Source organism: Prinia subflava, chromosome 8, assembly GCF_021018805.1.
Source record: "Prinia subflava isolate CZ2003 ecotype Zambia chromosome 8, Cam_Psub_1.2, whole genome shotgun sequence".
Taxonomy (NCBI): Eukaryota; Metazoa; Chordata; class Aves; order Passeriformes; family Cisticolidae; genus Prinia; species Prinia subflava.
In genome coordinates, this window is record NC_086254.1 from 28,885,463 (window position 1) to 28,913,137 (window position 27,675).

Here is a 27,675-nt window from a genome sequence, read left to right on the forward strand (position 1 = left end):
GGAGTTATTAGGATAACACTCTTTGCAGGAGTAACTTTGGAGTTTCTGTTATTGAAGGGTTAGGTCAGGTTATTTTCAAGTTTGGAAACTCAAATCATTGCTTTAAACCCAGACGCACTTACTCCCCGGCTACACCCTGGCTTTAAAATGGTTCCACCCTAAACCAGCTTTAGCTCAATGCTCAGTGTCTGTTTCCTTTCCCCACCCTGCATTCCATTTTCCCCAGGCTCCCAAGCCCTCCTCCTCCTTCTCCTCCTCCTCTTCCTCCTCCCTGTGGTAGCAGTTCTGATTCTGTTAATCTGCTTTAACTCCAGAGATCAGAGGCATTTCCCCTCTCCTGAGTGCCCTTCTCACTATTTTATTTGTTCCTTGTGCTCTTCTTTACCGAGATCTCAACTTTTCAAAAATTTTTACCCCTTTTTGGTTGTTTAGTTTAAAATTATGAGTGAGAGATCAAGAAGCTTTTAGTATTTTAACATAAATTTTATTCCTGCTTTGCAATCAGCAAAGTCCTGTTCAGGACTTTAATTTCCTTATTTGCAGTGCTACTTTTGCATTAAAATGTAGTAGGAATTAATTCTTCAGATGCAGTGCCTGGGAATCAAACCCAAGCTTTTCTGTACTGGTCTCTGATTTATTTTTTATTCTCTTTTTTTTTTCAAGGCACTTGTTTCAAAAGGTAAATATTTGTTCTGAGGATTTCGGAGTTTATAACTCAGCATTCTGTCATATCATGAGTGCTGATATTCATGTTTAATGTGGTACTTGAATGTTTTATTTCTGTCCCTTCGTGTTTGTGTCTGCCTCTGTCCCAAGGAGCAGCAGGGAATAGTGTCACTCTTTTTATTGCCTGAATTAAGAGACTTGGTAAAAGAGGTTAAGCTTGCAGTACTTTTAAAGTGATAGTCTCAAGTTACTGTACAATTCTCTGCATATTTTGGAGAAATAAGAGAGGCTTAAGGTATTTCTGCACTGCCCAGTCACTCCTGCTCCTGCATGGACACTGTATTATCCCATTTTAGAATAGTTTCTAAAGCAATTAACTCACCCAGTTTAACCATTTCTCTCTTTTTGTGGATTTGTTCTGTTTTATCTTTTCTTAGGAAGATCAGCAGTTGGCCAGGTTTGTTCTGTAGCCCAAGGAATAGTTGAGTTGAGGTCACTAACAGGAGGTGGGGGAGCAGCAGGGTTTGGGCCAGGAGCTCCTTTTGCTGACTACAGAAAAGTGTCTGCAGAACTTGATTCAATGGTAGAAAAACAAATACTACAGGAAAGAGATGAAAATTGATTATTTTTTTTCCAGGTACCTTGAGGAGTGGAGGGCGTTTTTCAGTTATTTGTACTGATTACTGTTTTGAGGAAGACAAAGATGGGGATACACCGGTGCTTTTGTGATACACTGCAGGAATAGCAGCATAAAACCAGGTCATATTTGTGTAGAACAAGTCCGGTTTATTTTAGCAATAATGATCTAGAGCTGGTGAGGAGAATGTTTCTGTTGGTAAAACATGGATAGGGAACATCCTATGGCTGTAGGCTAGAAAATTGTATTGAAGCCTCAGCTGGCATGAGCTCCTCCTGAGCCCTCCAGAAACAGGAGCAGCACTGGAAGTTGGCACTTTCCTGCAGGAAAATGTTTTTCAGAACTCAAATCCTGACAGTCCCAGCTCACCCTGCTTTGAGTCGTGGTGGAGAAGCTGTAGTAGGGCTCAAAGCTGAAAGAAGAGGGGTGGGAAAGCACAGCCTGAACGAGACCAAGTTTTTGATTCCATAAGGATTCACTTACGATATCTTACAGCCTTCAACATAAAGGCAGTTTTTAATGATCGTATGTGTTGTGGTTAAATATCTATGTTTGCTTGATTGTTTCCTGCTCTAGGAAATTGGAGCTGATTCTGAATGCTGTGCACATTTATTGTATCCACATGTCTGCTGTTATGGTTGTACAATAGTGCAAATCAAACCCAATATAGCTCATGGCATCACTTCCCCATGTAAATATTGCAGTGGGTGAGAATGCTGGGGTTTGCTTAACAAATAGTGAGTTGTGAAACACTTTTGGAAGATTTCTGTTAGAAAGGAGGAGGGAACTGAAATACAAACTTCAAGGATATTTTTAGCAGCTGGTAAAAGATTGTCATTTTTCTGCCAGCCTGTGTGCTCTTTTTTTTTTTAATTCCCAATCAAAAAACATACTATGAAATGAAAGCTATTTTTTCTTTTTTTTCCCTGAGAGTTTAAAAATTAATTGCCTTTTGTTCAGAAAGAGATCAAGCCAAACCTTCTTAAACTTACGCAAGAAACATCATCCCTGGAATTCTAGATAAAATCTACTGTCAGGCAGATACTTGACCCAAATAGGTTGAAGAACCTCAGAAAATTAAGTCTTTTATTTCACCTAAGTTTTTTTGGGTCACATTTTGTCAGTGTACCTGAAACAAAAGCTGTTTAAGTTGCTCCCACTTTCCTTTTGTGCTTAATTGTACCCCCACGCTCTCCTGCAGTTGTTCCAGTGAAAATCTCTGTGTGACCATGTAGAGAACCAGATAGGGGAACCGATCTGCGTTTAAATATAACTCTTTTTTTTTAATAAATCAATTTATTTTTAACATTAGTTCCTGTCTCAAGTTCAATCACAACCATATGTGTGGTCTTGGTGCCACTGAGGGAGTAGCAGGGGAGGGTGCAGGAATTTGGGGTGGGAGAAGTTGCTGATGCTGGGACCTCTTCCCTTTCTGCTTGTCATGGTGTGAACAGAAAAAATATTATGTTTTCCATCACATTAAAAATTACCCAGCTGTGTGCAGGAGATCCAAAACATCTGCCTCAGGAAGTGTGATGCCTGCATCCATCCCAGGCTGCTTCCAGGCCTGATGCTGTTGACTTTTTTCATTGCCAACTTGTGTGGTGGGATGTTGTGAGCCCTCAGTGAGTTTTTGGATGGCACCAGGCTGGGAGGGATGATTGCCTGGAAGGCAGCAGTGCCAGGCACAGCAGGAATTCCACCAAGACAAGTGTGAAGTGCTGCGTGTGGCACAGGATAACCCCGTGCAGCAGTTTGGGGTGGCAGCCAAGGAGAGAGAAAGCAGTTTTACAGAAAATGTCTTCTGGTGAGTAAGGAGCTGAAGAGGAGCCTGTGTGTCCTCGCAGCCAGGGAAGGCTGGCTGCCTGCCTTAGGAAGAGCATTTGGAGTACAGGATCCAGTTTGGGGATCTTCAGGCCAAGAAAGACTTTGACAAGTTTGAGCAAGCGCAGCTGAGGCCAGCAAGATGATGTGTGTGAGGAGAGGCTGAGACAGGCTGGTTTAAAATCTTGGAGAAAGGGGTAGGTGGATTATCCAGGGCCAGACCCTTCTCAGATGTGGGTTGAGAAAGGATGAGAGGTAATGCACGTGAGTTACAGGAAGGGCAATTCTCACAGAGAGGAGGAGGTTCTTCACAAAGTGGTCAAAAGGTGGAGGAAGGACCTGGGGAAGTTGTACTCTGTCTTCCCTGCTGATATTCATGACTGGGCTGTACAAAAATCTAACTCTAAAAGTAGCTGGAATCTAAAAGTAGCTCTGAAATCACTTTCAACCTAATTTATTCTACAATTCTTAAAGATGACTCCAGGTGACAGAGCAGTAATGCTGCTCTAGGTCAGGATGACTTCTCACACCCCTGTCTGATGGTGACACCATTGCAGATTAAGTCCAGCTGCTCCTCTGTCCAGACTGTACTTCCCCAGGTTCTTGCCCTGCTGACAGCAGGACTCCTGTACACAGGGGTGTCTTCCCTTCCCTTCCCACCCTAATTCTGCCAAATTGGTTCCTGTGGGTGGGGTGAGCTACGGGAAAGCCTCAGGAGCTTTTTGTGGCTGGTGACCTGAATTGTCATTGTCTTTGGAGGCGTGGGACTTGCAGAGAGTTTGCTCCAGGTGCTGAGTGGTGAGACCTCAGTTCCAAAGGTGTGTGAGACCTCAGTTCCTAAGGTATGTGAGACCTCAGTTCCAAAGGTGTGCTGGAGGAATGGCTCATGAAACACCCCTGCATTCCAGTGGGGCCGAACAGGGGCTGGGAGGGCTCCTCAAAGATTCCTGAAATTTGCCAGGTTGATGGAGAAACACAGAGGAACTGTTTTAAAGGCCTGAAAATGGTAAGTGAGGTTCTGTTGCCCTACTTTCAAGGACTCCTGTGGCTGTGGCTGACTCCCCCTCGCTGCTGGGGGTCACCTCTGTCATGCGACCCCGGAGACTGGGGACACTGAGGGATAAACACCCCTGCTTTGTGCTCCTGCCACACTGAACGGGGCTTTGAAGAGAAGATGACAGATTTCTTGATCCCCTCTTACCTCAAAAAGAGCAATATTGAGAAAGAGCAACCTGGCAAAACATTGCTTTTAGTTCTTGGGAAAAAAATTCCTTTCTGCTTTGAATTTTCCAGCAGCAGATGCAACCTTGTATGGCTTTTATTCACGCCTTCTCATGGGTTTAGTCCTCCAGCTACTGATTTCTAGATGTTCAGCTGTCTACATGAGAGAGCAGGAATAAAAGATGAAAAGAGGAAAAATAATTAAAAAAAAAATAACTATGAAAGAGAATAATAGCATTGGGAGTCTGGGAAACCCCACTGGGGGTTTACTGAGAAGGTTAAAACACAGTACAAACAAGAAATAAGTGGTGTGAGAGAAGCAGACGCTGAGGAGGTACTTTGGTAACAGCTGAGTTTAAGCTGTAATGAGAAAAAATGACAGAAGCAGGGAAAAGAAATGGAAGAGGAAAAATTGGTTTACGTATTAAAGTAATTAATTAAGGTAGTAAATGGAGTCTTTAAAATGGAGCTTTTCCTTGCTGTTTCTGGGATGGCATGTGTGTTTTGTTCAGTTGTTGGACAAGGTTTAATGCTTTTTACTGTCAGCTTCCACCTAGATCTTTGAAAATAAATTATCACATTAACATTTGGATACTTTTAGTACATTGCATGACTTTGATTTGTGCCATAGCCCTTTCCAAGGGGCTGCCAGATGTCTGTAGTGCTTGATTTTTTTGTGGCTAGTGCAACTTGCTATTCCCATCCTGGGTTTGTTACAAGAGCTCAGTTTATAGGACTTCCAGAGCTCCCACAGTAGCCTGGGTGTGTTGGGAATATTGTACTGCTCCTGGTGTGAGGTTTATTCCTCTTCATGGATCTGTTAAAGCCTGCCTGGTGTGTGTGGCTGGGAATGAGGTGTGTTTTGAGCTCAGCTGGGATGGGTAACCTCTGTGAGAAGGTGCTTGCAGTCCTTGTGTCCCTGTTATGTGCTGCTTCATGTGTAAGTAAGAACTTTACTCTTGTTTTCAGAATAGCATGGAAGTATTGTTGCCAAAAATTGTCAAAAAACAGGCTCTGTGTTTTATTTGACAATAAAAGCTAACAATAAAATATTCATCCAAGTCAACAAATTTAAGAAAGCTTTTCTAAAGCCTCTGTGTTTTGGAAAGTAGGCTGGTGTAATAGAATAACTGCAAAATAATGATTTACTAAAGAGACTAATGAGCTCAGTTTTCCGAGCAGCATTAATCCCATGTTTAGCTCGGGATTTCCTGTGTGTGGAGCCCTGCAGTCGCAGGGGCTGTCCCAGCTGGGTGAAAAACGAGCTCTGGAGGGCTGGGATGGAGCTCTGGGGCCGTGGCAGTGAATAATTGCAGAATAGAAGCTCATTGAGTAAAGCCTGGTTTACGCGGGGCTGAGGCGCTGTAGTAAACAGTCTGGATTACTGGGAAGTGACGGATGCTTTCGGTTCATATAATTCTTTGGCTAAATCTTGTTAAAAGGAGCTGCATTCTAGAGAAAAGAGAAGTGGTTTTGGAGGCACTGTGGAGAGGAACTTGGTGCATTTTTTGGGTTTTGGTGTGCTGAGAGTATTTTAGTACTTATGTGACTAAGTGGATATTTATTTTGCCATAATGTGTGTTTGATTAGATTACATCAGCTATAAATACTGGAAGCTCTGAAGCATCTATTTCGCTGTCTGTCTCTAATCTTGGCTTTTGAGGAACATTTAATGTCTTGTTGTGGTTACAATTAATCTGCGTGTGTTTTAGCAATTAGTGTTTATGTGCAGCGGGCAGCAGCCAATTCTGGCAACTGTCAATCAGCAGCTGTAACAGGTTCGGAGAGAGGAGAGCAGAAAGCACAAGGTGATTCCCTGCCTGCCTGGATATTTGGAACACAGTTTTGTGGGCAAACACCCTTTCTGGCCTGAGTTATGTGTGGTTATTCTCTGTGTAGGCAGTGGGACAGTGGTATTATCATGGCTTTGATGTGATGAAGCTCTCTGTTACCTTACCAGTTTAATGGGCTAAAGTTTAATTTGCTTCCTTCACCACCTTTTGTAACAGCTGCTGGTTTTTACTGTCTTGTAATTTTCCTTTTTGTAGGCATGCTGGCTTGTTTTTAAAAAAACTTCATTATCATGTAGAAAAGTGGATATCCTGTGAGCTGCTAATGGAAGGATGACAAAATATGTAAAAATTCAAAGCATTTGAATTTTTCTGCTTGGCTAACATTTAATAAAACTGATAATATGAAATTATACAAGCAAAACACAGATGGAGGAGGGAAAATGGTTTGTTTTAAACAGAGACCATCTCTGGTAGTTCACATTTATGGATTTCCTACTGTAGCCCCTAGCCTTGGGCATTCCCTCCATCTCTGGGGTGTGGGAGCACTCTGCCCATGATTGCTTTTTCCTTATTGCTTGCTTTGAGGCTGTTTTTTAAAGGAACAACTTAGCAGTAGGATGTACTGGCAGAACAGTGCAGCTTCATAAAACCAATCTGGACATGTTCTGGAATCTGATATGCCCTGAGCTGGGACTGGGAATTTTTCTGGCTGCTCTTGACTCCACAGGCTGGACACCTTGAGTGAGTCCCCACGTCTTTCTCTGGCAGCCACCACCTGTAAAATGGAGATAAAAATAATGATCTTCCTTCAGCTGTTTTCCAGGTTACAGGAGGTGGGCACGGTACCAGTGTCCTCATTAGCATTTTTTAATGAGGCTCTGCAGATTAATGCCTTGCCCTGGTTTGTCCCACTCTGCCTCCTCCCTTCTCCTGAGCTTCTGTACAGGAGTGAGTTTATTGCAGTGCTGTGTGTGGACAGCACCTGAATTCCTTGCCCTGAAGAGTGCAAAGTAAATTTGTGAAAGCAGCAGGTATTAATTTTGTAAGTGTCCTACCACTGGTTTGAGCTTTAATAGTTCCCTCTTGCATTAAGTAGATTTAAATCTCTTTTAAACTAGGAGGCAATAAAATATTCAGGATCTGCAAAACAGCTTCTTTCTCCATCTGATAGCTCATTACACGTACCTTCTCTTTGGATATGGATTTTTTTTCCCTCTGCATTGATAGGAGAAATGCCACAAAGGCATAAGTTTGTTGGGAAGCTTCAGCTCCGTTTGCCAGGTGCTCAGCTGGGCTTTGAGTGTGTCAGCTGTGTTTGCTGCTGCAGATTGTGGAGTAGGTAATTGCAATTTGTTTTATGCACTTTTAAAATGGGCTAACAGCCCTTTTTGTGTGTAATTTTTGTTGTTTCATGTGAAGAATAGAGAGGAGTCTGAGAGTCATTTTCCTTTACATAAAAAAAATACGTAAATTATTTAAGCTGATAAAAGAGTCAAAGTTCAAACAAAGGAGGCTCTTCAATTAGACCTCCCCAAAAATACAAAAATAAACTGTGTTTTCACAGAAAGGAGTTTGCCTTATCACAGCTTTTTGGTTTTGTTTGTGTTCAGTAATTGATATATTTGTTACTAATATATTTTTTTACAGTTTCTTTGTAGCTACATGTTGTAAAGTGACTGATCCATATCTTTTTTTTTTTAACTGTAACACATCTGTATAAAACCCACCTTGTGATGTTTGCTGGGAACCACTGGTTAGTGTGTATTTTTTAGCGAAGTGACCCCAAGGGATTTATGCTCAACACCCAACTTTCTGAAGTTGTTTATTACTGGGTTTTGCAAAACCTTCATCATGGGGAAGAAACAAAAGAGTGAAAATTTTGGCTACCGGAGTAAAAAATTAGGGAGAAAACAGAACTTAAATTTTGAATGTAATTTCAGTACTGGCAAACTCTCCTGAAATCTGAGTTTAAGATAAATAAACAGTCTTATCCAGGTTGTGGGTAAAACACACATCCCAGGGCTCTGTCCTGCCTCCGTAGCGTGTGGTACTGAGCTGAAGCCCAGTTGGTGGGGCAGGAGGGAACAGGCTGGAAAAACAGAACCCGCAGCTTTGAAGGCAGGAAAAGGGGGGTGAAAAACCAAACCCAAAACAAGCATTGCTGCATTCCTGTTCTGTTCCCAGATCCACGGTGAGGCAGGTCCTGTTCCTAGTGGTTTTCTAACAGCATCTTCCCTCTGCAGGCGCCGATGCGGGGACGGAGCCCAGCAGCTCGGTGGAGCGGCCGGAGCCGTACCCCAGCGTGGAGGAGGCGCTGCTGGGAGGGGAGTCCAGCTACATCCACCAGCCCCTGACCCCGGAGAAGGAGGACGCGCTGCAGGCCGCCACCGTGGCCAACCTGCGCGCCGCCCTGATGAGCAAGAACAGCCTGCTGTCGCTCAAGGCCGACGTGCTGGGCGACGACAGCTCGCTGCTCTTCGAGTACCTCCCCAAAGGCACGCACTCGCTCTCCCGTAAGTTGGCCTTCTTCTGGTTTTTATTTTAGTGATGCTTTAGGGGAGATCTGTAGTGAGATGATGATACAGGCCGCCACCTCGTTTGTTGCTGCTGGTGTGTTTGTATCCAGGTTTAAGTCCTGCTTAATCCCGCTTTCCATAAAATTTGGAAACTTTCATCTGATCCAACTTTAATGTTAACTGCTGAAGTCGTAGAAGAAAATATTCAGCCTGTAGTGCTTACCCTCAAATTTCTGTTTCGCTTGTTTGCACAATGGGACTTACAAACAAAATACAAAGTATTTGAGTCATTATGGGAAAGGTTTTGAATCCAAACTTGATTGATGTTGAATAGCTTGGATGTTGCTCCTGTGTCTGTGGAAACAATTGGGGTGTTGTAGATTGTGTGATCTTTACTTCTTGCAGTTTCATTTTAGACCTGTAAGTAGTGAGCAGCTATTGATTTTGTTATACTTGCACCTGGAAATGAATATTTTTCTACTGGTGATCTATTGAAGACAGCTGATGTGAACCATTAGGTGTGGACAGCTGATTTTTCAGCATATTTTTGTGTTATCTTCATTGTAGCCTGATTCTCTGGTGCATAAAGAAAGGAATTATTAATGCTGTATTTTAATAATATCTGAGAAGATACATAATTTGTGAAATGGAATAGAGCAAGCAACAGTTTTCTGAGTGATACATGTTAATTTCCAGAAGAAAAGGTTTATCTTTATTTATGCTGAGTAAACTGACCAAGTAAATAGAATGAAAAGTTGACTTAGGCTATCTATTATTCTGTTTTCTTCTCGTATCCTCAATGGGAAAAGATAGATAACTTTAATGGTCATAGAATTAGAGAATGAATCACAGAATCCCAGAAAGCTTTGGGTTGGAAGGGACTTGGAAGATCATCTTTTTCCAACCCCTTACCATGGGCAGGAACATTTTCCACTAAACCAGGATGCTCCAAGCCCCATCCAAATGGCCAACTGAGCCCTGGGGTTGGCGTGACAAAGGGAACTAATTGCACAGTGCTGGGTCAGACTTAGTGTCTCTTTTCACTTCTCATGTCTGAACAATGGGACTGTTTTTAAAAAAATCCAAAAACCTTCAAGTTTCTGTACCTTATTCTGTAGCTTAAATATTTGTGGGGAATGGCTGGTGCAGTGTTCTGGTTTCTCTCGCAGTAACTCACTTCCCGAAGGATCTCCAGTTAAATCAGATTTAGACGGTTCAGATTGGGCTCCAGGGTTGAAAATCCCTCAGCTGCAGTGGAACAGCACAGGTGGGGCTCAGTTCAGGGGCAGGGTTTGGGTGCAGGGAGCAGAGTGCCCTGAGCTGGCACAGATATGGGTGGGAGCCGTGCACGACCATGGGTGATGGATGCACCACGGGTTCAGATCTGTGGCTCCTGACAGGTGAAATCAGCAGTTTCATCTTCTGTCTTGATAAATTGGAACAGTGAGGGGGCTGCCCTCTATCCATCATCCTTCTCCTTGTTGGAGGATTTTAGGTTTTACTTAAAAACTGAAGCACCACTTGACGTAAAGATAAATGTGTGTGAAGCAGTCATAAATCCAGGTTAAAAATTAGAGATTGCCCAACCTCCTGAGAAGCAGAGTTTGATTATGGGCATGGGTGGTGCAGGCAGGAGGCCAGCTGGGTTTAAAATAAAGCTTGATACATTTAGAAAATGGGCTGGTTGATAGCTCACTGAGGGGTGCCATGGCCCAGGAGGTCCTGTCCAGTGTCTATTTGAGGTCCTTATTTTCCAGTCTTCTTGCTATTACGTGGATTTCATTCAGCTGAGCTTCAATTATCTCATCTTTATGGAAGCAGAGTGAAATGCCCAAGTCAAAAGGAAGACTTCCTGCTTGGTCTGTAGCTCTCACAGCAGTTGGTGATGTGGCTGTGGCCTGGTAAGAGGATTTTTATAGAAGCCAGGAGTTAAGAGACATATTTTTCTTTCATCTTATTCAGATTCACAGGTATCAATTTATTTTAATCACCTGAAAAAGATCTTGTGATATACGATTCCCTTTTAAGTGGTCATTACTGAATACAACAGGACATCAAGTTTGATGAGAATTTTCAGTGTATAAAATGATAGTGAAGCAAGTGGTAGGAAGGTTGTGGAGATGTAAAAGCACAGTCTGGGTTGGTGCTGGCTTTGTAGGTGTTTTTGACATTTTTCTTCAAAAACAATTTGAGGATGTTGAGTCATTTTAAGTCCTGGGTTATATTAAAAAAAAAAAAAAAAAGGAGGAGGGAGTAGGTAGGAGCACAATGAAAAAGACTGAATTTAACAAGACAACCAAACCCAGTGGTTTTCATCTGTCTTGATTTGAAAAGAAATACACTAATTTCAGGGATTATAAGTGATCAGTCTCTCTTGACTTCAAAGAAGTGAAGTGTTTTTTAATCTTGGCTGCTATCACTGGATTGTCTTCACTTACAAAGCACTACAATACGTAAATGCCTCAAGGAACAGTATTCAGGCTTTGCTTTGTTTTGTTTTGTTTTTTCTGGTGGAAAAAAGAGTTCATGAAGGTGGACAGATGCAAAGAGAGTGTTAAACATGTTTAAAATTTGGATGAGCCATTTCTAAAGTGGATATTACTCTCCAAGTTACTGCGCACATTAGAAGTTTTCACTTGCTCTTCCCCATAATTCTTCCTGGTTTAGAAGTTAGATGATATCCCAAGATTTTCATTTTACCCCATGTTCTTTTTAACTAATTCATTATATGATCATATGAGGTATGAACTTGACATTGTGCTGGTGGAAAATGAAGCCCTGAATGTGTGTATGGAGGGGTGTTGTATCACTATGGTGAATTTTTGAAGTTAACCAGTTCAAACTCATTTAAAATCAGAAAGGAAAACTTCAATATCTTGCCATTTGTGTAGCACAGTTGCCAGATAACCTGCAGCTGAAGGGCTCTGAGAGTTTGATGTTCATGATGTGTGATCAAGATTGACGTTGTTCATATGCCTGTCAGAAACCTGGAACACGCAGGTTTTACAGAAAAAATGTGTGAGTCACTCGTGGGTAACACCGAGACCGTCTGGGGAGCTGTTGGTTACTGAACCTGCCTGGGTTGTTGCTGGGGGTGCCTCTAGATAAGACATCATGAGAATTTTCCTGGTCTTGCCATGTTTTCCTGGTTTGTCTCTAAAAGCAGGTGGTTGTGCTGTGATTTTTCCACTCCAGCAAAGCTGCTCTGCAGAGCTCCTTGGTTTAATAACGTGTCTTATTTCATTTATGAGCCTGAACTTTGGTAGCATTGTTCCGCACGGTTACATCACACAGCCAGAAGTCTCAAAGGCTTCAGTCAAATGTTTTGAGATGGTTTTGCCAAGTATAATCAAGAGAACGAGAATTTTAATATTCATCAGAAAATAAGGTGGTTTACATCCTTGTTTTCTCATTAAAAGAAAAAGAAATTTCAGATCGTGGAGGGGGGACGACTCCCTTAAAGGGCAACTTCCACATTTCAGAATAGCACATTTGAAGGCTTTTTTATATGTCTAAGTTTGGCTTTTCCTGTTTACCCTGTTGCATCTGAAACTGTTTATAGAAGCAATTCCTATGAAGCTTCCAGTCCAAGTGATTACATGGTACACAGAGCCCTTTTCTTTTGGGCAAACCAGCTAATAGGTTATTTTTAGTTAGTGGTTCATTGGAGCCAATAATTTATCCTTGCACTGGATGTTAAGAAATACATTTTACACAGTGGTCAACTTTCCCAGGAAGAAGTTAAAGGTATTCAGTTTGGTGTGGAATTTTTATACATGGTAAAAGAAGATTTAGGAGAGAATGGATGCAATTTTAAATGAGATATAATAACTTTGCCTTTCTCTTTTCTACAATAGTTTACTGTCCAGCCGTCACAAGAATTCTGTATTCACACAAATATTGCTAAACCCCTGCTTTGTTTTCTGTGTGCAGAGCTGACTGAAGGAAAGAGTTTTTGACTCTTGATTTAGAAGTTAAAATACTTTTGGTTAAAATTCATTTTAGTACAAGTTTAGGAGGGAAAAAGGTTTCTCACGGTACAAGTCAGAATGGACATAAATCTGCATTCTTGTGTACAAATTGTGGGTCATTGATGTGGGTTTCTCTCTTCTTGTGTTATGTGCAGTTGTTGAAACCAAATAAATACTGATTATTGTTTAAAACTCATCTTTGTTGTTTTGTACATCTTTGTGTGTTTGTACACCTTGGATGATAGTTTATTGCTTCTGTGTGCTTTATTTCATTGCTTGTTTGTTTGTTAGCCTTAATTTTTGCTTTAAGAAGTGCAGAGGTTTTTTTGGAACCTGTGAAACTCTGGAAAGATGCTAATAAAGAATTCATCAAGCCAGGCCTCACTGGTTTATCTTTACTGTGTGCTAAAATACCATTAGTTCAAAGAAGTGTAACCTAGGGATGCCTTTGGGGCAGTTTGAATCAGTTTGGGATGTTCAAGGGTAAAAAAAAAAAGGACATTATGTCTGTCTAGGCAGGAATTCTGCTATGGACCTGTAGAGCTGGATTCCTGGTAACAGTTTCTAACAGGAAATACTGATAAATTCCTTTTTCCCCCTGAATTTTTCGTGTCTTGAATTTTTTTGTCCTACTTTAAAATGACAACAGCAACAGAGGAGCAGCACCTGAAGGAAACCTTGGGGCATTGTTATCCCACTTGATTAGCATTAATTAATTTGGGAAAGATATTGACCTGTGATCAAGGTGGAGAAAAGTAAATCAAACATCCAGCTTGTGGCACAAGAGCAGAATTTCCTTTGATAGCTGATTAAAAAGTAAGGTTTGGGATTGTTCACATTTTGAAACCTTGGTGTGGTTTCACACGAGTGCTTTGTTGTCACCCAGATCACAGCACATTGTATTTGGACACGGTGTAAACTGTGAGTTGTTATTTGTAGCTGCACTGAAGAGTGGGGTGTTTATATCCCAGAAGGTTTCCATCAGACTCTTTTTTGCTGGAAATGAAAAAGCCTTTAGGGCATAGAGTGCTTTAAATGTGAATTTGTTTATTTTATGCCATATTTGCTTCTGGTTTTGCCACCTTGCATTTCAAAAAGAACAACCTGCTCAGTATGTCATTCCAATATTCAGTCAAGACATGTGATAAAGTTTGTACAATAATTTATAATGTACAGTGATATTGATGACACAGTCTTTATTTGTATTTAGCTTTGTCATTGATCCTCAGGGGAGTTTCTGGAATATTGTTTTCCATTTGGCTGTTGCTACAGTGTAGGCGAGGGCCGGACACAGAATGTTTTCCTTTTTATGAGAATTATGGGAGATTTTTAGACTGTAATGACTGTCAGGTATAATTGAGCAGTTTTGTACAAATATTTGAACCTCCATCCTTGCTAAATATAGAGTGACAGGAATCCTTTTTTCCATCTTTTGTAAAGCACTTTGAGATCAAGTACTGACAGTCCGATATTAAATAAACCACCAAGGACAGATCTTGGGATCTGAACCTGTGACATAAACTTCAAAGAAAGTTAGTGGAATGAAGTTTGCCTGTACATTCCTTAAAGGTGGAAGTGTATGTGTTCAGAATGGTGCTTCTCCAAGAGAAATGTGGATATTTGTGCTGCATTGTGCTTCTTTCTCCTGACAGCCTCTGTGGTGACCAAGCCCTGCGATGTCACTCCAGCACACACAGACATTTGGGTGGGGAGGCTGGTTTCTTAAAAAAAAAACAAACAACCCATCAACCAGAAAGACCAAAAGCCTGGCATCCCTGTCCTGCTGCATTCCCTCCCACTGACAGAAGATGAGCTGCAAGTGCTGGGGCACTGCCTTTGCAAGGCCATTTTTAAAGCCACCAGCTGGTGCTCGTTCACGTGGGTGAGATTCGTTTCCTGTGTTCCCCAGGGCCTGGCACCAACTCGAATCGTTCAAGGGGTGAAAGTGATGGCAAAGTGGAAGCACCATCTCCCCCGCTGCCTTCAGCACACCTTGCCACTCAGAGCCCCCCCAGGATCTGCTCTTCTGGTGAAATGTCACCAGAAACTGGGATAAAAGGAGAGGTGCCTTCCTCAACCCAGGTAAGATTGGGGGGGAGGGGGAAATACAAAGAATTTGAAATGCAAAGGTGTCTGTTTGATCAAATCCTCCCCAGTTAGGAGTATTTTGAAAGATCTAATACCTTATACTTTAATCTGTGAGGTTTAAAAAAAAATACAGGTTATTTTAAAACTAGAAGTCTGTTGAGGGTCAGGACTGATGCTGTCCCAATTTTAGTCTTTCTGTCTTACCTCAACAGAACTTCTGTTCAAAAACCTCTGGGGTTTTTAAAATATAAATACCCTTTCTATTGTAAATCCCTTCATTTGCACAACATTACACACTAGCATATAATAATGGCATGAGACCTCAGCTACCTATTGCTCACTTCTGGTGTTGGGATTTGGGGTTCTTATAACTGTCTAAATTCAGACAGAAGTGGGATGGCTCTTTCAATTAAAGAAGTCTGACCTAAAATCCATAGCTTTCTGCAGCATTTCCTATTCTTAATATTTCTGAATGATACTCTATTAAACAAATGGGTGGAAAACACAGATTCTGCTTTGCAGTCCCCATAGAGCAAAGTGAGCTGGTCTGCACAGACCTGCCGAGGCTGCAGCATGCCTCTGCCTCATACAGGGCTGCCATCTGCCACACACTGGCAGATCGCAAAGGATTTATAAAAAAAATAGATAAAATCAGCTTTTATTTAGAATTTGGATCAGCAGTGCCAGAGGGCATTGCGGAAAGGGAGCTATGCAGAAGGTGTTTGTGTTCTACAGACTCTTCTGTGTGGAAAGGAGAAGTACTTGTGGAGGGATAAGGGAGAATTTTCCAGTTCTGTTGTATCAACTAAAAATATTCTGTCCAGCATTTCCCACTGGCCTGAGTGGGAGCTATGGATGCTTAGTGAGACTGGAAACTGAGTAGTTACCAAAGACTTAAACAGGGATGTTGACTACTGTCTTCAAAATACCAAATGATGAGGTGTTTTGAAGCAAGATAAAGGCCCAGTTCACTGCTCTGGTAGTGAAAGCTTTATAAAGGCACTTTGAGTTGCCAGGCCAAATGACTGAGCCTCCCTGAGAGAGGGGATGAAGGCAGTGACAGCGATGGGACTCAGAGCTCTGCCTGCAGGACGGGTTCTTGTAAAGGCCTGCCCTAACTTCCCTGTGCTTTTCCTTTGCAGGCCGCCTACAAGGAATTGCTGGCACTTTGGCAGTTTGATAACTCTGACTCGGGTAAGCAGAGAGAAAAATACATCTTTAAACTGTTATTTTATACCAGAAGAGGCTGATCCGTGCGTGTGTACCCGCGGCTCTTTTCAGAATCGAGTTTCCCGGACGTCACCACCGATGGGACCTTCCTGGATTCAGCCCTGGCCAAGAGGCTGAGCTGTGGCTTCTGCAGGAGGGTGTTCCAGCGTGCTGAGGAGCTGCAGGAGCACATCCACGAGCACACCTTCTCCACACTCCTCCCGCTCGACCGCTCCTGGCCCGGCCTCGCCGACGGCACTGCTGCCGGCCAGCTCGGCCGCTTCCAGTGCTCCAAATGCCCCGCCAGCTTCACCCTGAAATCCAACATGGACCGCCACGAGAAGACCATCCACTTGCACTGTAAGAAGATGCAGTGTCCCAGCTGTGCCAAGCTGTTCCGTGACAAGACAGACCTGACCCAGCACCTGCTGTCCGTGCACTCGAGCGAGCGCGCCTTGGGCTGTCTCTGCTGCGGGAAGGGCTTCGGCACCCAGAGGAGCCTCGGCGGCCACGTGAAAATGTGTTACCTGGGCTGAAAATGTGTTACCTGGGCTGAAAATGTGTTACCTGGGCTCTGCCCACCTGGCTGGGGCTTGGGGACAAGTGTAGGACCCAGCGAAGACCCTGAGGATGCGTAGCTGCTGTTGTTGTATATGAGACACTGCCTTGAACTAGGAAATGCAAACTGTGCTGTGGTTCTCGTGCTGCAAATAAATGTTCTGCAGGTGTAATTTCACAGAGTAACTCCCCAAAGCTGAGCAGTTGATGCTGTGTCACTGCAGCCTTGGGGGAATTTTTGTGCAAACTTTTTTGGGGTCCATAAACCACGCACTTTGGCTGTTTTACTGGAGTGCTCATTCTGTGTTCTGACACTACCTTCAGCTGCTTTATCAGTAGATCTCAAAGTGCTTTATAAAAGAAATGCTGATATTTTCCTCCAATTCCTCAGGAAAATGACATCCCTCAGGTTGTTGAAAGTGCTAGCAATAGAATTAATAATAGAATTCAATTCTGAGTTCTGCTCTAGTGCTCTGTCCATTAGACCATTTGGTCATTTCAGGGGTTTTCACTGTGAACTTAGGAGCTGTGGAAGCTCTGGGTTGCTGTCTGTAAAGTGATTTTCTATATCTTTAAAAGGAGAAAAATATACTACTTGTTCATTGTCCAGTAGGGTATGTTATTTGGGCTTGAAAGTTGTTGCAAGGCTTGCATCTTTTACTGATACTATATTTCAGTATTTTCAGGGCTTTTTTTAATAAACATCCTGGAGTATGGCTGTGGTTTTCAGGGATTCTGTACATTTTTGTGACTCGTTTGGTTTATATACTGTAATTGTTAGCCAGGCTGAGTGTGGTGGTGTTGAAGCAGAGGAAGGAAGCTTTACACAGATTTAATTGTAATTTGGGGTGTGCATACAGAATCAGTAATGGCTGTTCCTGGTGGGTAGGAATCTGTAATTCCTGTTTCGTTCTATGAAATTCACTTATTTTTTAAAAAGATTATATATTTTGGTGTCTCTTGCTATGTATTTACATACAAAACCAGATTATAGTAACTGTGAAATGAAAGTAGCATAATTAAGAGCAGTGCTTCCCAGCTGCTCTGCATGCAGCACAGCTTGTCAGCATGTGGGGTTTCTTTCCTCAGTGTGAGAGACAGCTGAGGAGAAAAAAAAACCAACTTCTACAAATGTTCTCTGGAGTTCTTCAGGGAAGTTCTCCCTCATGATACTGTTGTGTCTCAGGGGGATAAAAAATGAGAAATACTTAGTTGTGCACAATGTGGACTTAGTGAGGGGCTTCTTCCCCAGCCCTTTCCTATAGAAAGGTGATTGAGAGAGCCCCTCAGGTCCTGCTGCCCTTGGGCTTGTGGGGAAGAACCAGGTAAATTCTGGTGCAGCTCTGCCCCACCTGTTCCTGCTGGGAGCTGGAGCATCAGGGAGGCAGCTCCACGCCACGCCAGGGCTGGGAAACTGGAGTTTCCCTGCTTGGCTTAGTTCTTACTCTTCATTTGAGCAGGCTGCAGTCAGAGTTGAGGATAAGTTCCTGTGTAATCACTGTAGGACACTTTAATCATTTGGGCTTAAATGTTATGGTTTTTGCAAAGTCAGGTTCATTTTTTCCGCCCTTGTTCCCGTTGACATCTTTGGCATCGGAGATCTCGGCTGTCTGTGAATGTGTGTAGCTTTTAGTGTCAGCTTCCCCTGTGACAGATGTCAGAGTAATTGCCTCATTATTTATTTTGCTCTTAAATAATCAGCAAGTGAGAAACGAGAAAGCTGAGCCAGAAAACAACGTTGTAACCCAATGAATCTTATCTGGAAATTTGGGAGCAGCAGGGAAGGATTTGTCTGACTTGGGAAAGTAAGATGCCAGCAAAAGCAATTTCAGCAAACTTTAAAAGGCTTCATTACATAATAATAGTTAATGAGGTTTAATGTTTGCTAATTTTTCTTGTATTTTAGAATTTAATTCAACATGGAATTCTTTTTCTGTAGTCAGGTCAACACTGTCTCTAATAGAGGTTTTAGTAGTATTTTCCTTGGCTTGTGGCATCAGAGTGCTTCCTAACTTCAATACTGGGAATTTCCAGTGCTTCCCTTCAGGATCAGGACTAGGTTTTTTAAATTGTTAGAACTGAAGGGTATAACAGGGCAGAGCTTTATTGGGTTAGTGCAGAACAAGTGTTAGAAGCAGGATTTTACTGTTAGGAAATGGCATGGGAAGCTGATGGGAGGTGTGAATCTGACAGTTAAATTGCATCTTGCTATTTATAACCTTAAATATAAAGAGAATTTAGCGGACAAGAATTCTCCTGAAGTTTGTGAATTCTTTCTAATAACCCAAAGAATGTATTAGTTCAGTCATGATTAACTAGATGACAGTTTACAGAGTTAATTCAGAGCAGCTCCATCAGGCATCACTAGTGCTTTTCCTTCACGCTCAGGGATGTAGGAGCCTGTTTCCTTTAACAGCCTCAGTGAAATAAGTTACTTGAGATGACAATACCAAAGATTTTTTCCCAAGCACTACTGTGTTGGTTTTAAAAACACACATTTCCATAAATATTTTAGTGGCATTAAGCACACAGATTTTTACTGTGTCACTGTTTCTATTTCCTTCTCCATTTCTTGGTGCTGTGTCCAGTAGCTCTTTACCCATGGTGCTGCTGTTTATCACCTTGGTGGTCATGTTAAAGATGATTTCTTAGGACCTTAACGCTGCCACACTTAATGCTGCTCTATAAAATATTGTCGTTTAGACAAAGGATGATGCTCATACCAAAACTGGTATTTGTGCATTAAATAGATGTACTGTGGGTGCATATATTTTACAGGACTGTGAAAATGTTAATGCTGCACTATACTTATTTTTCTGACCATGCTGCTGTTTTTGAGGTGTTTCCTTTTGTAGATACCAGAACTAAATATGTGGCTATTTGATGCAAAAATAGTTTTCAATAAAACTATAGCTACAAACAGTGTTCTGTGAGTATTTTTAAATACAGAAGCTGAAAATATTGGTTTTGAGTGACTTAAACTGAATGCAGGCATGATTGATCTTGGAATAATTCAGAGTCAGGAATAGGCTGTTGGAAATCCATGGATGTGTTGGAAGCAGGTGGCTGAGGAGGAATGTGCAGGGGGTGCAGGTCATGCACTGTATAAGGATTAAAAATATGTAGGTGGTTAAGGGATAAGAGTGTGACTTCACAGTGAACTAATTCAATAGTGAAATAATCAACGAGAAAACTGTTTTGAGACGCTCTGAGATCAATCTGTGTGTTCTGCTTTCTCCCTTGCAGTCAACGAGTTCACAGTCATCAGGAAGAAGTTCAAGTGCCCCTACTGCAGCTTTTCTGCCATGCACCAGTGCATCCTGAAGAGACACATGAGGTCCCACACGGGAGAGAGGCCCTACCCCTGCGAGATCTGCGGGAAGAAGTTCACGCGCCGCGAGCACATGAAGCGCCACACCTTGGTAAGGGCAGAGAGGGCAGGAGCTTCACCTCACCTAACTCTGGGTTTTGTTTGCCACCTGGGGCTCATCTGAAGGCTTCTCCTGTGTCTTTTTGCCCTGCCTTTCCGAGGCCTCGTGGCTGGCTGCCTGTTCATCCTTCTCCTGCTCTCCAAGCTCAGCTAGAGGCTGTCCAAGGCTTTGGTTGGGTATTATCAAAAAATTCTTCCCTGAAAGGGTTGCTCAGCCCTGGCACAGGTTGCCCAGGACAGTAGTGGAGTCACCATCCCTGGAAGGGTTTAACAAACGTGTAAATGTGGCTTTTGGGGACATGATTTAGTGGTGGACTTGGCAGTGCTGGGGGAACAATTGGACTTGATCTTAGAGGCCTTTCCCAATCTTAACAATTCTGTAATTCTCTGATTTGGTGCAGAAAGCCTTAAAACACATTGCTTAGCAAGAACTTGAGCCAAAGCTACTCTGGTCTGGCCATGCTTAGTTATTAAAAATGCTGTTGCACCTTATTAAAGAGGCTCCTCTGAGTGAGGCTGGTTCTGGTGCCTGGCTCTTCACTGCTTCTTCAGAAACAACATTTTAAGCCAAACTTGGGTTATTTTTCTTTCCAGGGTAGAAATGATTTGCCATCTTAGAATGGTTCTCAAAGCTTGGTGTAGAGGTGGTATTGTGACAGAGCAGGTAGTTTCTAGGCAATAATTCCAGCAGCAGGCCTGGCTCACCCCTGACTGCCCCAGGTCCCTCACTGGGATCCTGGAGCCCTGTGTGACATTTTTCCACCGTGCCCAAATCCCCATCATCTCCTTCCCTTCCTTCACTCCTCCCATGTCTCTGTGGATGAGTGCCCAGCCATCTGCTTGGGCACTGCCTGCTCCCTGAGGTGTCCCTTCCTTCTTTCCTTGGGATGCTGGAGCTCAGGAGGCAGATCCCAGTGTGAGCTCAGTCCTGCTGCAAGCACACAGGTTTTGATATCTGTTACTGGTTTTGCAGCAGGGAGCATCTTGTCGTGCCAGCTGGTTGGCTCCAGCATTTATTTCAGAGAACTTTCCTTTTTTAAAATTATGTTTTCATAAGTATTAGATGTTGTCAGCATATTTCCCCTTCTCTTCCTTGAAATATTGACACTTAATCAGTTAGACTATCATCTTTCTAATGGCACTGTCCAATACTGAGGACCAAATGCTGTTTCTGTGTTTAATACTGATTTGGCTGTAAAGGGAATAAGATTAATTTCTGTTCAGTTGCATCCAGGAATATGGCTCACTTTGAACCTGAGACTGAGCTGTCAGCATTGGAAAGGAGGGAGAGAGGTGATCAGTTTTTTAGTAGAAATGCAGCCTGCTCTAGTGGAAGGTGTCCCTGCCCATGGCAGGGGGTCAGAACTAGATCAGCTTTAAGGTCCCTTCCAACCCTAACCATTCTGTGATAATTACAAATTGGTTTAGTACCCGTTTTATGATTTCTTTTTATATGGCTCTTTTAGCCCTTATTCTGCACCCCTGACCACCTTCTGTTCTCCTATTCAGCTTTTGATGCCTGAAAATGATTCTTGTACAAGCTGAAAGTGAGTGATACCTATAGATCCTGCTGGATGACTCTGAGCAACCCTGTCCAACTGCTTTAAAAAAAGTAATAAAATTTAATGCCTTTGTTGATGCAGTAGAAGAATGTCATGGGGACTGGCTCGGAGCAGGGGAACCTGCAGCCAGAGCATATCAGAGGCACTCACAGGCTTTGAACACGGCTGGGACTGGTGCAACACAGAGCCTGAGCCAGTGTCCTGCAGTAGTGAGGGCTGAGGGGCTGCAATGGGTCAATTTGTCCTTTTCCCAAAGAGGAAGGAATACTCAGCTGAGTATTCCAGAGTGAAGGGTTGTGGAGAGTCAGGTGGTGAGAGCTGGTGATGCCATGCTGAGGCAGGAGCAGGGATCCAGGCAGCTGATTTAAAATAAAAGAAAGGTCTTTAATCAGCAAAATCTTTCCCACAGGCTGTTGTGAGCATGAAAAGAAGAAATGAGTTAAAAAGGATTAGGGACTGGTGATATGTACCCGAGGCTCTGGTGGCTACTGAGCTGCTCAGAACAACCCCAAACCCCTGGCACTGGATCCTTGTGTGCTTCTACACCACTTCCTAAAGTGTCTCCTGAGGATCAGTGCCAGACACAGGGCATCGAGTGCCTGTGCTGTCCCCGTGTGGTGTTAGTATATAAAAGAAAAAGACATATTTATAATATGTACTGGGCAGCCCTGAAACAGGCAGGCAGCTGGACTAGAAGATTGTCATGAGTCCCTTCAAACTGAATTTTATATATACATATATATATAATCAGTATGTATTTTACATGTAGATATATATGTATAAGTGAAAGTACCTGATGAGGCTCCTTGTGGTGGAGTTTGGGATTTCCACTGCTCTGGTTTCCTTTGGCAGAGGAGCAGGTGGATGGTTTGACAAGCTCCTTGCCTTCCATGCAGGGCAAAAGTGGCCAGGGACAGATTTCACCTTTAATCTGGTGTTTTGTGCTTCTCAAAGTGTGTAATTCTGCTCGTTGAATAGTGCAGTTTCACTCTGGAAGTGAATTATTTTATCCTGCAGAGCATTTTCCTTGCTTCCTTTACTGGCCATGTGTTCTGTGGTATGCCCAGGATCCTTGCAGCATGAGTTATGGAAGAGAAACATTTTTGTCAAACCAAAGTAGTCAGAAATAAGGTGAGAAGTACATTCAGATGTGGTTTTTGGGAGATACAGGAGATATTCTGAGTGCTCCTGTTCTTTGGCTCTGGACAGCAGTGGGATCAGAAGAGAACCACTAAATCACCAGGACATTAACACTGGTTTTATTGGGACTGTTTTCTCTGGTCTTCACAGAAGCAGTGCTTGTGGATTGTTCGGTTGGGTTTTTTTAACATTTTCCTCTTGATGGTGGGTGTGATACAACTATTGCACCCCAAAAAACAGAAGGAAAAAGGAAGAAAAAAAATTATTATTAAAGTTTGTCTCAGACTCATAATTGTGACGATGAACAGGCAGTCCCAAAGGATTTTCCATCGTGTGTCATCATTGCAGGGTTGAATTAACCATGGTGGGTTTGAGTTTATGGTGGAACCCCGTTGTGATCTCAGGTAGCAGTTGTGGATTTGCCTTTGCAAGGACACGGGAGCAGCTCTCATTCCACCTCCACTGGCACTCACCTCTGTGGTCTCTCTTCTTCTCCAGGTCCACAGCAAAGATAAAAAATACGTCTGCAAGGTTTGCAACCGGGTGTTCATGTCAGCAGCCAGCGTGGGGATCAAGCACGGCTCGCGCCGCCACGGCGTCTGCGCCGACTGCTCCGGCCGCGGCATGGCCGGGCACCTGGACCACAACGGGGGAGAGGGGTCCCCAGACCCCGAGTGCTACCCCGGGGAAGGGCAGTACATGGAAGACCCGGATGACATCAAAGTGGAAGGAGACGAGGAGATGGGAGACGACGACGACATCAAGTGGAAGGATGACGTGGGCATGTCACAGGATGATGTGATTTTAGATGATGACAAAGATGTCGACTCCCCGCAGGAGCAGGACAACTCTGGGGAGAACGACAAGGATTTTACCTGGATTTCTTAGGGATTATTTTTTGTTGGTTTTTTTTTTTTTTTTTTTGTTTCGCTCTGTTGTTTGTAGGGGGAGGGAGGGTGGGGAGGAAGGAGTATGTTGGAAAAACTAAGTAGCCTTGTTGTCGTCCATGTGTGCAAAATAACTCTTGTGTTTTCTAAACAAGTCCTTCTCTGTTCCACTCAGACACTGTCTTAGCAGCGTCGCTTCCAGCGGCACGACTGACTTTGCCTTCCCCCTTTTCCCTTTCCCTTTTCCCCCTGTGACCCCCTGCCCATGGCCACCCCTTTGGCCAAGCCAGCCAGGCTGCCCAAGAGGAAGGTGGAGTCTCTGCAGGTGTGAGGAGGCTGGTGAAGCGTGAATCCTCCTCCCCTGCCCACTCCAAACCAAGCACTGGGGAGGTCTTTGTGTCCAAAGCAGGTTTGTTGGTTGTTGGTTGGGTTTTTTTTACACCTTGTCTGTGCTAAAATCCCAGCAGCAGTGGAATTTCATGCTAAGGTTGTGAAAGCGGATGGATGTGTTGGAGGGCTTCCCCTGATGATACAGGCCTTTTACAAAGTTATTTAAACAGTTTTAATTATTTTTATGAAGCCAAATAGATCAAAAGGCAAGTCAGATTACAGCCTTATGAATACTTCTCTTGGATTCTTAGCTTCCAAAAGAATCACCATCAAAGACAGATTGTGACTTTTCTTGGACCTACTGGCATCTTACCCACGTCCTGTCTTCCAGCCTTGGTCATCCACAGGCACTGAAACACATTTGTGCTTCTGGAAGCACCTTTTCCTCTAGAAGACACAGTTTTGTACCTGTCATTCTTCTCCACAAATATCTTCACTTTTCTCCCTTTGCTCAGCTGCCTTTTTCACAAATATATGCAAACTGTAGCAAAACCAAGGCATTTGGCTAAGTGCAGGATGAGCTGGGAAAGGTGAGAAGCCGAGGTGAGGAGATGCCAGCAGGATGGAATCTTGCTGCTCCCGTCCCATGGAGTTTTGTGGGGCCAGGATTTCATCTGGGTTCCTTGTTCCTCCTTGCATTCTTGTTGATCATGGGTAGGTATAACACCTACTTAATTCATGACAAAAACCTTGAGCTTTAGTTTAACTGGTTCCATGTAAATTTTCCAATAAACCATTTTTTCTTTGAATTAAGAGCCAGGTTTCTCTCCCAGCATCTCCTCAGACTCTGTGGGGCTGTTCCAGATAGTTGGATTCTCCCTGTTCATATCGGCCACTGTTGCCTTCTTCCAGCTACACCTAAACAACTACAGCAACAGCGTGTGTTGGAATTGTCTTATTCCTGAGAAACAGCTTGTTCTACCTTCATCTCTTTGCTTCTGGTGCTTTTTTAAATTAAAAAAAAAAAAAAGCTGAAGACCTCACTGCATCTTTACCATCAAGCAATTTTCTAGGATGTCTGTGACTGTGGCACCTTGAAACCTGCCACAAAAGACAACCCATTGCCAGAAGCCAAATGACTCAAGGTGCTATTTTTCTTCCTACAGGCCTGGTGGTCCATGAGGAAAAGTGTGGTTCCACCCAGCAAAGGAATTAAAAGTGTATTGTACAATAAACCCCCAAGTAATCTGAAAGGATTTAAGCCACTCTGTGCCAGGATTTCATGGAGCGTGGTGGGAGCCTCAATCCTGGCACCTGCAGGAGCTGGGCTCTCTCTCCATTCCCTCCTTCCAGCTGCATCCTGGGTTTGTGGCCTTCACTCCCTTTCTCTGCTCCTCAGTTCCTTGCAGGCATTCAGCACCTTCTCTCTGCCTCCATCACCCCAGTTCACTGTTGCTTCCATTGGGAGGCTCCAGGCTCCTTCCCCATCGATCTGGGGGTGCTCAGTGATGTGGGAGCACAGATCTTCCCTGAAATCCTCAGTGGGGCCACACCAGCACTGCTGCTGCTGCCCCTTGGACTGGAGGAGTGAGTGGCACTTGTTGCTTTAGGCAATGAGCACTGAAAACCCTCTTTAAATACGGAGAGAACAGAGCAGATCATGCAGGAACATTTCTCTTAACTTGTAAAAATCTCATTTTGCGTTTCAGCTTCTTTTCCTTCTCCTCCCTTATTTAAAAAGCTGTAAAAACCCACCCGGTATGTCACAATTGGACATTTATGTACCTTTTTCCAGTGGTTTGGAGGGGTCACAGAGCAACGAGGCTGTTCCCTTATCCTGATTTTGGCCTCCCCCTCCTGGAGTGTGGGCTCTGTATTTATTGTCATTTACCTTGTAAATAGGAAGGATTAGGGGGTGTCTGAAGTCCTGAATGTGCAGCCTCACCTGTTGCATGTAGACAAATACATACAGTACTTAAAGATTTATCTTTAGCTTTGCTTTTTATATGTAAAAATCTATTTTAAAGAGAATTTTAAAGCCCAAATAGTTCAAACCCCTGGGTTTGTGTCACATTCCGATGGCCCATCCCCTCCAATACTGGTGTGTGAATCCACCTTCTGAGGAGGAGCAAGTGTGGACCACCTCTTCCTCCCTGCCCTTGGGGGACTCAGTTTTGTCATCAGAGTTATGGAATGCTGAGCTTTCTTCACAATTCCTTTGGAATTATTTTATTCTTTTCTTTCTTTATTTTCATTAAAGATGGGCAGACAGCCAGGTAGCCCTCAGGAGTGTTTCCAAATTGTGTCACTTTGAGGCTCTTTGAACTGAGGATGCAAAAAATAAAGCAAAAAAAAAAAAGAGGGGGGGGGGGAGAGAAAAATAGAAAATCCATATAAAAACTAACTTTTCCCATGTCATAACCTCTCAGTGCTTCTGTCCCACTAACACACCCCATGTACCAAATAAAACCCTTCTAACACCTGATGTCTACTGAAGTGCTTCGTTCTGATGGAGGTGTACAGAGTTGGAAATGCAGGGATTCATCTTCAACCTTCCATGCTCTGACTTGGGCTTGAAAAAATGGAATTTGGGCGTGTTTTTTATGCTGAAACTTTATAAACTTCATCAGTCACTCCAGGTGATCGCATCCCTCCAGCTTCTCTCCGGGGTCTCTCGGATATACTGCCTATGCAAACTTCTGCTCTTGGAGGTTTAAACAAAACCCCACTGATTCTGCCTGTTCTGCATCTCGTCTTTGTATTTCCCTTCAGGGCTTTGTATACTTCACTGAGGTTCTCTTTTTTTAATTTTTTCTAAATATATATATATGTGTGTGTATATATATACAGACTTAGTTCCAAAACAATAACTCTCTTAGAGGTAAAACATGGATATACTCCATCTTGAGAACTTGCAACTCATTTTTTTAAAGAGTTACATGTAAAATTTGTACATGTAAATGTTCCTCCTTGAATTCCTCGATTACCCTCATTTTTTATTTTAGATCTGAGTGCCAGGAGTAGAGAGCAGAATGGGACAGGGGGCATTGTCCTGCCTCTGCCCTCTGAAAAACATCCCAGGGATCTGTGGACTTGGAGAACATCTTAAAGGATGGAGACAAACAAGGTCCTTGAGTTGATTTGGGATTTCCAAAAATATTCCTGAAACCATGAATTCCCCAGTTTTGTGGTTTATAAGGTCACCCCAAAGCCTCCCAGCTGCAGAGCAGCTTTGTGGGGAGGCAGGAGGGGCGTCTCTAATGAAGGTTTGCAAAGTGATTGTCCTTTCCCTTTTTTTTAATCAAAAATCAGGTTTTTGGACAACAAAACGAATCATTTTTGTCCGGAAGGAAACCCACTCCAGCGTTACTTCCCCTTTTGTTTCCTCTCCCCACTCCTGCCTTTAAACACTCCGCTTCCCCGAAGCAAAGCTGTGGCTTTGGGGTGGGTGGCTGCATTTTGGGACTGAGCACCCTGAGCACCCTCCCCTCAAGGGAGGGGAGGGTGCTCCCCTTTTGCACATCACCCTCAAGGAAAGAAATTCCATGAAAACAATGCAAAAACTGGAATTTTTTGCAATATTCTGAAAGATAATCTGATTTTCACTCATTCTGTGACACGTGCGACTCCTACGAAAGCCATAATTAATGGTTCCTTTGATTTTGTAGATCCTGAGTCGTGTTTTGAATTTCAGTCTTTCATTTTTTTTTAGTCCCCCTAGTCAGAGTGCTGTGTGTATGCTTTCATATATATTTATTTTTCAACGTGCTTTAAACCTGTCTACAAAAATAAAGCTGAACAAACACAAAAAGGACGGTGTTTGAAGATTGTTGATTTTTTTTT

The 27,675-nt window shown here is 43.1% G+C and overlaps 1 protein-coding gene across 8 annotated transcripts in view; it reads left to right on the plus strand.

Moving 5' to 3' along the window:
• Positions 1-26,456, plus strand: part of ZBTB46 (zinc finger and BTB domain containing 46) — a 49,229-nt gene extending 22,773 nt beyond the window's left edge. For 6 of the 8 annotated variants that reach the window (XM_063404363.1, XM_063404366.1, XM_063404362.1 and 3 more), the window contains 5 exons: positions 8,385-8,654; positions 14,538-14,710; positions 15,859-15,910; positions 19,730-19,905; positions 23,114-26,456. In XM_063404363.1, coding sequence (XP_063260433.1) covers positions 8,385-8,654; positions 14,538-14,710; positions 15,859-15,910; positions 19,730-19,905; positions 23,114-23,503 — 1,061 coding nt within the window. In that variant the 3' untranslated portion in view covers positions 23,504-26,456. Of the gene's footprint in view, positions 1-8,384; positions 8,655-14,537; positions 14,711-15,858; positions 15,911-15,997; positions 19,418-19,729; positions 19,906-23,113 lie in introns of those variants that run through there. The other 2 variants (XM_063404367.1, XM_063404368.1) reach the window with 2 other exon arrangements.
• Positions 26,457-27,675: the final 1,219 nt, after the last annotated feature.